Source organism: Schistocerca serialis, chromosome 7 (genome assembly GCF_023864345.2).
Source record: "Schistocerca serialis cubense isolate TAMUIC-IGC-003099 chromosome 7, iqSchSeri2.2, whole genome shotgun sequence".
Classification (NCBI taxonomy): domain Eukaryota; kingdom Metazoa; phylum Arthropoda; class Insecta; order Orthoptera; family Acrididae; genus Schistocerca; species Schistocerca serialis.
The window spans coordinates 128,063,843-128,077,759 of record NC_064644.1 but is presented as its reverse complement, the minus strand read 5'-3'; the positions used below and the strand labels follow the sequence as shown (position 1 = coordinate 128,077,759).

The 13,917-nt window shown below is 45.7% G+C and overlaps 1 protein-coding gene across 1 annotated transcript in view; it reads right to left on the bottom strand.

Moving 5' to 3' along the window:
- The window catches only part of LOC126412925 (neurogenic protein mastermind-like), a 154,542-nt gene extending 141,429 nt beyond the window's left edge, over positions 1–13,113 (bottom strand). Inside the window, exons 1-4 of the mRNA XM_050082813.1 lie at positions 12,914–13,113; positions 4,598–4,773; positions 2,390–2,478; positions 1,889–2,221 (exon numbers count right to left, since the gene is read on the bottom strand). Coding sequence (XP_049938770.1) covers positions 1,889–2,221; positions 2,390–2,478; positions 4,598–4,773; positions 12,914–13,113 — 798 coding nt within the window. The remainder of the gene's footprint in view (positions 1–1,888; positions 2,222–2,389; positions 2,479–4,597; positions 4,774–12,913) is intronic.
- Between the last annotated feature and the right edge of the window lie 804 nt (positions 13,114–13,917).

The following is a 13,917-nucleotide window of genomic DNA, read 5'->3' as shown; positions in this document are numbered from 1 at the left end:
TTTACGGAACAAATTGATGAAAAGAAAGAATAGACATCGAGGCACGGTTAACTTGGTAGCGCAGGAAAGAACGGGGGAATAAAAATTGTGTAACAAGACGAAAACCTGAATATAATAAGCAGATTGACATTTATGTGGATCGTAATATTTATGCAGGTATGAAGAGACTTGCACAAGATGGACAAGAGTGGGGAACAGCATAAAACCAGTCTCTGGACTAAAAACCGTAACATAGCACGGCAGTGTTCGTTACTATGCTTTCATGGGATGTATGTACATATGAAGACTGCGATTAATATAAAAACAATAGAAGACTGCTCCACGAAGTTAAACCCTGCTGACAACGGGATGAAAGTGCCGAAACGTTAATACGTAAAGACGTAGGGAAGAATGTTAACGCAATGCTCCGTCACTTCTTGGTAGAAAATTTCATATTCGAGGGTGAGAAGCAAGCATGCAAGAAATCGTAACGATAAAACTAAACATACTATGTAGCCATTGTACAATTTCTTTGATCACGACTTTACACGGGAAATGATCCGCACTCGATTTCCCGTTTCCTCCTTAATGTCGTGACGAACAAGTCTCAGAGTCGACAGTATCTTTATTTTTCAACTTTTGGTCTCTTGCATGTTAGTGTGTTTGTGAACAGTCGGTAGTTACTTGATCATGGCCTATGAACCGAAAATCGTCTCGTAACAAACAAATATTTCTTTGTAGAATGAAGAAACCGCACGACAGATAATTGATCCATGATCTTTTATTGTGTTCCCGACCGGTTTCTGATCACTTAAAGTTCCATCAATGATGTACACGACAATTGGAGGGGAACCTCAGATCTGGAATGCCACACATGGAACTACGCGGCTAAAATTTCTAAAATGAATTACAGTAATTAAACGAGATAACAGGATGTTACTTACAAACAAAATCACGTAACCACCTGTGATCACGCTCACCCCAAAGTGGTCATGGAACCAAAAGTTCTATGTCAAAATAACAAAAGGAACTTAAAAAACCGAACAAACCGACATTACGATCGGACGCCAAAAGCCACTAGAGTGTTAAAACATGTAAAAAGTGGGGGGAGGGAGAGAGAAACCAAATACTGCTTGGAATTACTTACATTAATTTCATAAAAACCGTTCCTCCGTGCTCCACGACAGGGAACTCAAACAGTGAAACTCTGTAATAGTAAATACTAACCGTGAGTACCGAGGCCGCGAACGACCCATCAGACATGTGATTGTTGAACTCTTAAAACTGGAAAAGTGTAGCACAATATTTTCGTTATTATAGTTTACATCTGATGATGGAACTTTAATAAGTGTTCCGATACCGGTCTTGTACACAATAAAGGATGGCGGATTAAGCATCTGTTGTGTGTAATTCATCATGCTTTCCCGGCGATCTGTTGACATCTTGGATATTCGGGAATCCAGCCGGATGTTCGCGTCGTTTTCGCACGATATTTCAACAGCGTGCCTCGCTGTCTTCTTCAGGTGCTACCTGACACTGGTCCTTGGGTCGATCGAGTCCAGTCTCAGGTGCGAAAACGACGCGAACATCCGGCTGTATTCCCGAATATCCAAGATGTCATCTGTTGTGTGGTTTCTCCATTTTACGAAATGGACTTATGCAGTTGCGCCTGCCCCATAAGAAAAATGTAAAGAAGAACCACGTTTTTATGAAAAACGGGACTTCCCACATATCATTATTTCAACAAACATATTTACTAGAGAAGAAATGTACAGTGCTGTCTTCGTTGCCCAGTAGCATCTACCTCTACTACGCAGTCATGAGAGGTGACGAAGTGAACACCTCTTGTCTCGATGCTACCGACAGGGAGCCTTTAAGATGCATGCTGCAGAAAGAGAGAGAGGCTTACCTGTTTGCACTCCACGAGCGCACCGAGGTCGGGAGGCGGCTGCGCCGCTGGCTTTGGCGACGGCGTCGCGGTCGTGGCGGCACCCGCAGGGTCCGCCCCCGGGGCCGCGCCCCCGCCCCCGCCACCGGCGACTCCGCCACCACCGCCGCCCCCGGGCGCCCCCGAGCCGGTGCTCTTGACTGTGGCGGCGGCCGCCTTGACGGTGACGTTGGTGGAGATGTTGCCGGTGCCGGTGCCCGGGCCGGCGCTAAACTCGAGCTGCTGCACGATCTCGACGGAGAACTTGGTGAGCGGCTCGGCAGCGGGCGCGCCGCCGCCCCCGCCGGCGCCGCCGCCCCCGGCCCCGCCCCCCGCGGCCGGCGAGTGCGCCCCCGCGCCGGCGCCGGCGCCCGCGCCCTGCGCCGCCGCCCCCGGGCCGGCGCCCGCGCCCGCCCCCGCCGTGCACTGCACCTTGGCGGCCGGCTCGCCGAAGCCGCCGCCGTCGCCCGCGCCGCCGCCCGCCTCCAGCTCCTCCGCCGTCCGCTTCAGGAACTTCTGCTGCTGCGGACAGACGCACATGCTGAGGCCTCCGTAGACGTACGACGGCAGAGCTGCAGCAGCCGCGGATGGTACTGGTAACGTCGATTATATTTGTAGGGCTCTACACTTCTGAATCAGTTGTTACTGTTTGATAATCTACTGACGAGTATGGTTAAAATCGATTAGAACTATAGGAATATCTGGAAGCAAACACGAACATGGAACGAACCCAGCACGAAAAATACAATTCCGACGTAATAAGCTCATAAAAAAGTACATGAAAGACAGATTAAAAAATGTGGAATAACTGTCGATAAAATCCGCTATAAAACAAGAGGCCCAAAACTTTGAAAATCTATGAGTTTACAGTAGTAACGTAGCGAAGCCACTCAGTAGGATATTTAATATCTCCCTCGCAGTATTCTATGAAGAACGCAAGAGAAGGGACACTACGTCAAAATTAGTACCACACTTATTTAAAATTAGCTTAGCGGCCCTCTGCAACACTCGCGTGGTCTGTATGGTCTGCACGATTTTTTGTTTTATTTGTAATCAAATTTTTATGTTGTTCACAAAATTTCAACACCTTCTAAGCTTTTCACGCTAAGGCCATAGGAGCATGGTCTTTTCCAAATGTACTCCAGACCAAAAAGCGATTGTGGTAGCTGGAGTTCAAGATTTTTGTTAATCATGCCTTTTGCGTTCTTTTGGTGCAATTTCCATAGAATCTTTCACCCCATACCAAATATTTATTTATATGTAACCGACAAGATAAAATAGCAACTTTCGCAGATTCGCCTTTAAAAATTTTTTAATACAACGAAATATTTTCTTAAAATTTTTCATGATATACTTCACCCTCTAAGGGGTTGTATGTCCGTGAACAGTAAAACACGAATTTTTTAAATTTCTAATACGACAAGCGAAATAAAAATGATCTTAGATTTAGCTTCGAAAATGTTATCATAATGAAACAATTCCCTAAAACTATTCGTCCTCTATTTTACTCCCTCACGGGGCTGGACTTCCAAAAGCAATGAAACACGCATTTCTTTTTTTAAAAAAATCATAACCAAAGAAGTGAAATACCAATTTGCATATACGTAAGTTTAAAAATGCTTTAGTGATTATTTAATGACTATTTATTTCCAACAAAATTTTCACACAGGTGTGGCTTCAAGATTGTCTTAATAGCGACGTACTTTTAAAAAAAAAAATATCATCCCCCATTTCACACACTTAATGGTGAAATTTCAGATAATTCCTTCTTAAATGACGCCTACAGTATAAGATCAACACCCTCCCCAAGTTTCAAATTTCTATCGTTAGTTGTTTGGGTTGGAAGATGATAAGTCAGTGGGACATTTCCTTTTATATAAAGAGAAGATAGCGTGCAGGTCCTGCAGACGACAGAGATCATCCCTCAGCTTTATGCAAGTTTCACATGCTGGTTGGTCCTCCCGCCGTACCAGAATGTCGTGTGCACACAGCCAAGATAACGATTCTATGCATCACCACACATAACAATAATTAATATGAAGGACTCGCGTCTGTTGCATCCTTTATAAAATAAATCTTCTGTGATGATAATATAGAAGCAGAATTTGGATGTTTCCAAATAGTGGGTAATGCTTTGAGAATCGAACTAGCTGAGAGAGCTTCACAAAACACGTCATACCCACGACGTCGGTCACGGTCACAAAATGAAGTCGCAGTGACGTAGCCGGCGAAGTTTCATTGAAGTCGACAACGGATGCAGGATCAGAGCACGAAACGACGCTCTGTGGTATAAGCGCCCAAGATCGCTGCGGCCCGCGCCGAGAGTCGCATTGGGCGGCCAGTATTACAATATGAACAACCCACGGCCGCAATAGTGCAAGTGTGAAAGTTACGACCAAAACAAACGCGACATAATGACGTCACATGTCTAGTGCTGTATGGTGCTGAGGTACTGCAGGTAACAGCTGAGGTAGCGACGTGGAGAGAGCGCAGCGCGTGTGCGTGGCGCGAGGGACGGGACCGCATCGCGTGTTGCGAAACGGGCGCGGCGCGGCGCGGCGCGGCCCGGCGGCCGAGTAATTACACGGTGGCCCAAGGCCGCGGCAGCGCCAAGCCACGCGACGCCAAGAGACGCGGCCAGGCGCTCCGCTCTGGCCAAACACCGCACCCCGAGCACCCGGGCGAGCCAACTCGCAGCGGCGCTCCGCGGCGCGGTCACTCGCTGCGTCGTCAGCGTCCGGCTGCCCTTCGCTACACGTTTGCCGTCACCACCGTACAAGTTACGCATCCTCTGGTCACTGGGAACCATCGCAACCCTTACTTCATCGTGGAACGAGTCGATGTGTTGGTCACACAATGCGCAATATCTAAAAAAAAACCAACAACGAATCAATGAAGCACGAAAAATAGGATTTTCTATCCTACTCCAACGTACATGTCCTCCCTGTTGTGTCTGTCGCTGCCCAGTGCGCAGAATGGTTTGCTGCAAATTACAGACAGGTGTCGAGTTCTTCATAACGCTAAAAATCACACACACATCAGTCTGCGTCTCGTATCAAGCCTTCCTCTCCCGCAACAATACTCCTCCCCTTTCCGGCATCTCTTCTCCACTAACAAAATCACAGCTCCTTGATGTCTCACGATAGGTCCTATCAATCTATCTATCTCTTCTTCCAGTCTGGCTCTATTCTCCCCATTTCAAATGGTTCGAATGACTCTGAGCACTATGGGACTTAACTTCTGAGGTCATCATTCCCCTAGAACTTAGAACTACTTAAACCTAATAAACCTAACTAACCTAAAAACATCACACACATCCATGCCCGGGGCAGGATTCGAACCTGCGACCGTAGCCGTCGCGCGGTTCCAGACGGTAGCGCCTAGAACCGCTCGGCCACTCTGGCCGGCTCTCCCCATTTCGATTGAGTACCTCTTTATTAATTACCCGAACTATCCACGTTCTCTTCAGCATTCTTCTGTACGACAACATTTCGAAAACTTCTGTTTTCTTTTTCTGAGTAGCAGCTATCCTCCACGATGTACAACGTTACTTTCGAAACACTTTCAGACCTTCCTAAAACCGAAATTTATATGTAAAAATCTCTTCTTTCACAACAGCCTTTCTTGCTACTGCAAGTCTATATTTTATACACTGTCTACTTCTGAAGCCCTCCACAGTAAACCGCTACGTGTGCAGGTAGGACAGAATTAGCGGAGAGCATTAGCAGAGCGTGGGAGTCACCGCAGCACTCGTGAAACGGCGGCAGCCACAGAAATGGGACTCAGAATTGAGAGAGGCAATTGCGTCCGTCGGCCTATTTGAGAAATCCGGCCGGACAAGAAGTTATCTCACCTGAGAGGCGCGCAGTCCCACATACGGGTGCGAGGCCGCTGTGACGAAATGTGAACAACCCGCCGTAAAGCGGCGTTCCTCGAAGCCGTAAAGAGGAGACGGCGGCGGCTCTGTCGCAAGCGCGTCGTGCCTGCTGACACGGCGTGCAGGTAGCCATTACTGTCTCGACACGTGTCCTCGGCGCACCCCAGTTCACTGTACACGGTCCCTATGGGGCTTATCAACTTTTAATTTCTCTTTGTCGCAATGCAACAGCTCAGCTGCTGAAGAGACCACAACGTATGTAGCGTGCAACTCTATTTTGTTCCTTTGTTTACTGTTTCAACCCGGAAGAGAAATGACAGCCTGGGACTTTAATAGCGCCACTGATAACCTATTAACAATATGTTTCAGGCACGACACCTTGGTTGCATATACCACCTGAGGCGTCTGTTAAACACGATTAATACGATTAGCTATTTAAGAGACAGTTAGTCAAGGACATACACAGCGAAGTATCCCCCGTCTCTGACCCCCTAAGAAAAAGAAAAATTATGATCCTCGCAGAGCAAACTTGCGTCCTGTCTTACCACACAGGCAGGCGTATCAGTTCAGCATAAAATTTAAGAAACCCAAAACGTCTCGTGGACGTTATCTACATCCAAGTGCATCCACAGTCACGCCTCGAAAAATCTTAACATTAGTTCGCCGTAAGTGTTGTTGTCTATGCGTCTTATAATGCCAGATAGCTCTGGGCTCTAAAATCTTCTAGTAGTTTTGTGTCTTCAAAGCTTCCAGTAGCGTTATCCCTTTAATTCGCCTTTTTTTAGGATTCCGTACGTCAATCAGTTAAAACCCTTATAGGATGACTTCATTATCCGTATGGCTGTGAGTCGGTTGAAATCTGTGTTAAATACTAACGTCTATGGTCCCTTGGCGGTGTAAAAAATTTAGGCTTCCAAGTCAGTGCAATCAAAAGATACAGCCATTTATCTCACATATTTTGATACTCGCGAAGCCACTCACCGAAAACTACAATGAGGTATCTATCTACATACCTGATGAGGTTTGCACGGAATCCTCAGAGTACGAGTCTTCTCTCACTTGTCCTCTTTTTCTAGTGCTAATAGCGAAACTAAAAAACTACTGAAATGTGACTGTAGAAAGTATTCGCAAGTATCTGAACGTTACCTGCCTGCAATATATACAACTCTCAAACATAGAAAGTATTCGCATGTATCAGAACGTCACCTGCCTGCAACGTGAACAAATCTCATACAAACTATAATTTCTCAGTAACTTTCACTACACAGGCTGAAAAGACCACCACCGGATAAAAATCGTACTTTGCTCATGGATATCGCCTCAGTTTTTTTTAGTTTAAGGAAGCCGTGGTATCCAGTGACTAGTTTACATTAATAATGTAATGATTACTTATTTGGTTTACTGCCTCAGCTGTCAGTGTTAGTACGTAGCAAACGCAGAATTGTTCCCTTTCAGGTATTGTTCACAATGTCGACCACCGTGATCACGATGTGATATCGGCTGGAGTCCCGTGAACAAGGGTCTTCACATGCACACAAGTCACACTGCGCATACCATCGATTTTTGTACTGTTGTCTACATATTTTCAATGCGTTACAGATAGAAACACAAATGGAAGTAAGAAATGAAACAAACTAAGTTCCGCGATCGCGATCAGACCTCGAAGAACACGCGATGTCGACGGGCCGCCGTGCCTTGCTCAGTTAGTACGGAAGGGCACGGGATGAGCACACCGCTCTCCTTGCAGTTGTCGACTTTTCAGGCCCTGGAGCCGTTACTTCTGATTGAAGGAGCTCCTCAGTTGGCATCACGAGTCCAATAGAGTTTTTCAGTTATTCAGAGCTGTGCTTATTCCCCCGCTCCTCTCTTCCGTAGCTCGCTCTCGGTGTCGTCGCGGCCTGTATTCCGCGCGGCGGCCCACTGGAACACGCGCCAGCGGAGGCCGGGTGCGTGCTCGCCAAGGCTGCCGCGGCGGCCGATCGCGTTACGCCTCTAGTCGAACGGAATGCGCCGCCGGCGCGGAAGCGACGCCCCGGCCCGGCCCGGCCCTGCCCCGGCCCTGCCCCGTCCTGCCGCCGTCTGTCGGGACCCGGACACAGCCACGTTAAACAAAGCCACGCCTCGATGTCGGGCAAACACTAAAACTGAATACGGTCACAAACAAAATCGTGGAACTGCGTCAGCGAAAATGGCATACTAACACCGAATGGACAAAAGCCCGTGTACCAACTCCTGGAAATGAGCTGGTACACGAGCTCGCCGAACAAGTAGCTCGAACAAACGCGATAGAATTCCTCCGTCTGTGACCAAAAGAAAATTGAGATGCCCTTCGAAAGAAAATTGGGGAACAATGGGCTGGAATTACAAAAGGCCCCACCACACATTTTTTCGGAGTAATCTACACCGTCTTTCCATACAGTTATCACAGTCAACTAACATTAGAAGAAGGAAAATTTACGTCTTACTACCGTCAGTCCAGGCCAGCCAAAAGTGCTGTTTGTATATGCAACGAGGATTACCGAACAGCTGATCACCTTCAGTGGGTTTTCCGCACACTTAATATTGCGAGAGACGCATTAAAAATGCGTATTACAGAAAATGGATGCAGCTGGTCCACCGAAAACCAGTTTTAGTAAAGCTATACACGAACTAATTTCACAATTTTACAATGTAATAACCTTATCTAGAATATTACTTCAAGTTAAAAAAAAAACGTTGTTTTGTCTGTAATACTTATAAGGCCATTACTGTATGTATCTGCAGTATTGCGAATCACCATCTTAAACGAATATGGATCACACAGAGGTTTACCAATATGAATGTAGTTTACTGAATAATTTTCATCCATACTATTACAATTCGTTATAATTGTAATTGTTCCTTGTGTATCTTGAATAAAAATGAAACCTAAACATCTACTATATGTTATGTCCATACATACCATAAAAATGGATCTAACTATATCTATATGACTGAACAGTATGTTCCACATCTCCTAAACAACTCGACCGATTTCAATCAGACTTGGTACACATATCTCGTACTGTCAGTCAATAATCGCTGTGCAGGTAACACCCACCTACCTATCACATTTCAGAAGATACGAAGTCGTAAACACTGGAATACGTGAAAAAATGCCACATCATGAATGGAATTTTTATACATTTATTCTTTACTACTAAGACACTCCTACAGGTAAGCTAACTTAAGGAAATTCCTAATACCTGGCAGCACTTCTAACGGCTTTCACCTGTGAAGTGCAAACGGCTATTATTTGCGCCTAAAGCCGTCTATAGAGCTATGAAGAGGCACTGCAATAGAGAATATACATTATATATATAATGGCTGGCTCTGAGCACTAGGGAACTTAACATCTGAGGTCATCAGTCCCCTAGAACTTAGAACTACTTAAACCTAACTAACCTAAGGACACCACACACACCCATGCCCGAGGCAGGATTCGAACCTGCAGTCGCGCGGTTCCGGACTGAGCGCCTAGAACCGCATGGCCAACGCGGCCGGCATTATATATATATATATATATATATATATATATATATATATATATATATATATATATATATATATATATATATATATATAAGAGTGTATATCTACAAGTCCAGGATCTTCTACCAAATTCCTGGATCGATTCCAACCAATTCCACAGAAAAAGCAAACTTCACGAGTATCGACACTGTGGAGCTGATAACCTCCTAGCTCCAATATGAGTGAAGATACGGCGAAAAAACAGTTCTTTTTCAGTCTCCTGGCACATAGGCTGCCATGTACATGCGCAGCGTACATGTGAGGGCAAGAAACGGTTGTCCTCGCCCCAACATGTAGGCTGCCCTGAATGACAGGCTTGTTGTGGGAGTGGTATTGGCCTGGGTTATTTAACTGTACTGCAGGACCTACATGTGCTGATGACCATGGCTCGGGACAGGTTGAGACAGATAGAGGTGGGGATGAACAGAGCAAAGGGGAGGAGGAAATGGACAGAAAACGGCGAGGAGGCGGAGATGCATGAGGCAGGTGTAGTGGTCAAGTGGGCAGGCAGAGAGGAAAAGAGAATGGGGGGGAGGATATATTCAGAAAGAGGGGGTGGAGGAAATGGGAAAAGGGAGGGGGAGGATTAGTAGACAGAGAGAGTGGGGAGGAGAAGATGGAAAGGCACATGTGGGAGGACGAGGTGGACAGACAGAGGGAGAAAGGGGGGAGACGAAGAGAGGGGGAGGAGGAGGTGCATTCGACTGATGTGTCAGACGTATAAACAGGCGAGCAACGCGGAAAAGGCTGATTATAATTACTGTAATTAGGCATATTTTAAATATATAATAATAAATAATGGCGTGTACCCAAAGTCAGGAAGCACTTCACCTCCCCAGTGGCTATGGCCCACACTACCATTACCGGACAAGGCGGAAGTTTTTCACAGATGCCGTTCATTTTAGTGATAGTATATTTTCTTTGTCCTGCCACACGTTGCGCAGTAACAAAGTAAATCAGGTGTCAACGTGATATACCAACTGCTTTTGTTTACCCGAGATATCATGAAGGGTAGAATCAGCTGTCAAACTTGGAAGATTTTTCTCCCTTGGCGTACAATGGCACCTTGTCAATGTGTTATGCATATATCTACTGAATGTTTGTGACTGATATGATTGTATCTATAGTTTAGTGTCGAGTTTTCTCTTGCACGATGATGAGCGAAGAGCGGCTGAAGCCCAGTGCTATCTCATAGACTACTTTTTTTGTCGTATCGAACAGCAACAACCAAGCCCGCAGAGCCTAACGTCTTCACATTTCAAGGACGAATCTCAATCAACAGCATCACATGCCCTCACTCCATGGTACACTGCCCAGAGTTTTGGAATTTAATCGAATATTAAGGAGAAGTCTGATAACCAGAAATTGTATTCCATCATTTTTCCTCTCTTTGCCGGACGAAAACTGGCGACATAAATATTCAACCAATAATATTCGGGCTACCTAGTCAAGCGCCATCGTTCCAGTTTGCATCGGTTACAGACGTTGCGGCTTTCTGTAGCATCTGTAGGAGAAAAAAGGTCTTATGCCTGTTATAGGGAGGTGGGAGAGATGGTTGTGTATTTTGTACTTGTCTAGAGCGGGGTACGCCTGGGCGTGAGATATGCGCTCGCCGCGCCGTGCTGTGCTGTGCGTTCGCGCCGTCAGCGGGTACGGTGTTTTGCCCGCAGCTGCAGCGGCCGTAGGACGCTCGCCGTCGCTATTAATAGGCTCATCGGTTCGCTTCGGGCCGGTTCGGCTCGCCTCGTGCAGCGCGACGCTACGCCGCCACACAGCACAGCACGGCAGAGTTACGCAAGGTGACGCCCACGCAAAGCTCGCCAGCGCCCTGCAAGGCTCGTGCGCAGTTGTCAACTGCAGTCAGGCACTACTCATCCTTCTCGGAATGTGTCTTGAAAAGAGAAAGCTGCTCCCACTGGCCAGCTATGGCGACTGTATGTCCTATTTTACAACTGATTATTTTATTTTATTTTTTTATTTTACAGGCCGGCCGAATTGGTCGAGCGGTTCTAGGCGCTACAGTCTGGAACCCCGCGACCGCTACGGTCGTAGGTTCGAATCCTGCCTCGGGCATGGATGTGTGTGATGTCCTTAGGTTAGTTAGGTTTAAGTAGTTCTAAGTTCTAGGGGACTGATGACCTTAGAAGTTAAGTCCCATAGTGCTCAGAGCCATTTTTTTTTTTATTTTACACGTCTAGTTCCGTAGGAACAAATTGAGGAGCAAATCTGAAAGGTCATGGAACGTGTCAGTACATGAAATGACAAAATAAAAGTAATAACAGATAAAAATAAAATGTTTATGAACCCAAAAATGTCAGTTTGTATTTAAACATGAAGCGCATGTGTTTCTCCTCTCACGTTCTCATGTGGCTACTTAGCCACAGCTCACACTGAGCTTACATGTAATGGAAGGTAGCAAAGACTGTTTCACGTTTTTGTGTGACTATCACTAAAGGACTTTGGAGATTAAATTACGTTTATCTGCGTCCTCAGCCCCAACAACTATTTAGAACTATCGTTGTAGTTTCGAATTTCAAATCCGTATACCACATTTACAAGTCACACAAAAGTCACCATGTTGCCTCCATAAGAAGAAAGATTTCAGGAAAATAAATATGAAAAAGAGTGGTATTGTTTAAAAAATTACATGACTATAAAAATAAAACCTATCCCAGAAAACCAATCCCCGTCCCATGGTTTTTACGCTTCAGCTTTCGGTCTCACCAAATGGCAGGGACATTACGAATTTTTCGCCTAAAAACAAATGACTTTCTGCAAGTGACAAGATACACTTGCCATCAGCGGTGGGAGAACAATGAGAACAGTGATGTGGGATTGATGGGGCTGTTTAGATGCAAAATCTTCCGTTTTTATCCCGCAAATAGTTTCGATGACTATCCTGCTATATTCTAAAAACGTAAGACATATAGTGTAGAACATAGTCAAAGTTCATTTTAAAATGTGTTTTGTGCATTTGCTTGCCGACGTTTTTCAATTTTTACTCCTTTTCCTTACACGTCACTTTTCCTTATACAGCATGTCATCTAGAAAATGAGCGCCTATAGCCGAAATTCACTGTGAACAATGGTGGGCTGTTGAGGCGAGCCTCGAGGGGGAATAATGTGCGTTGCTCTTGATTTACTTCCTGATTACGTTGAGAACTTGGTCAACGTTCGTATAGACGTAGCTGATAAGTCGACTGCAACTTCAATATTTTAGTCCTTTCCTTACAGTCACAAGACTGTTGCATGTTGCGTTACCCCGTACAGCATGTCATCTCCTATGTGAGCGCCTATAGTAGTTACAATTTACTATTAACACAGGTGGGATGTTTAGGGGTGTTTTAAGGAAGAATCACATGCTCTTCATTTACTTCCTGACTACGTGGAGAACTTGGTCAATGTTCGTACAGCCGTAGCTGACAAGTACACTGCACCTGTGTGGTTGCATCACTCTTGGCCTGGTGATCATCTGATCCCAATTTGTTACAATCGAGTGATGCCACAAGGTGTGTCTGACTCTAGCAGGTGATTCGCAGGAAACACAGAATCGGCAACTTGTCCGAAGTGGCAGCGTTTTACTGCAACGAGAGGTCGATGCCGCACGGCTTGCTTATACCGCTGAGCCCGGGTCGGTCTTGGGGAGCCGCTGGCTGGCGAACGCACCACAGCGTCTGACGGCGGTCCCGACACTTGCCAGGCAGCGTTAAGCAGGGGGCGCGACGTTGCTCGCTGCTCCTTCTCAGAAGGCTGGGCTTACGTACGAGAGCATTTGCAGCCATCTTGTTGGTTAACCAGGTTAGCAGCCATAATCTTTTTAAGTCATTGCAGGTCCAACGGTTTAATTACAAGACAAGCGGCACATGCGCATACAAATTACGGCGTCAAAAAGCTCCAGCGATAGCTTGGCTTTCCCAGAGTAAAATGTCGCTTCAAACTGAACCGACGACAGTTGAATACAACAAATTAAACTCAAGAATAAAATTGAGCGTCTGCATTAGAACCGATCTATCAGCAATTATATTTTTATAGGGTGTTCTAAAGAAATTGTTTATAAGAACGAATATCGTAGAAAGTATTTTTTCATCTCATGCATTTCGAGTTAACAACTCAGCTGCTGGTTTCTATTCTCAAGTATTCTGCAACCGTGTCGTAAATCAACAATAATGATAATGAAGTCCATAGATCTGCATATGATGCTCGTCACTCGCTTACTTCCACTTCCTCAATACTATTTTCGATGTTCCTCACGATGTAATTCCTACTATCTTTCACTGTCTCCATTGTTGACATGATTCCATATTACTGTGTGCGGAACTGTGACCTACAGGTAAGTACAGAGACTAACGCAGTAAGGACAGAAAAGCACGGAAATCCAGATATTCACGAGATATTTTATTTTTTTGCATTGTTCGCGCAGACAGAGGAACGCGAAGATCCCCGACTAAATTTCTGACGTCCTCAAGGATTTTTCCAAGTTTTTTGGTCTAGGATAGTGGTAGTCAACCTGGTCCCTACCACCCACTAGTAGGTGTTCCAGCTACCATGGTGGGTGGGCCGGCCGAAGTGGCCGCGTGGTTCTAGGC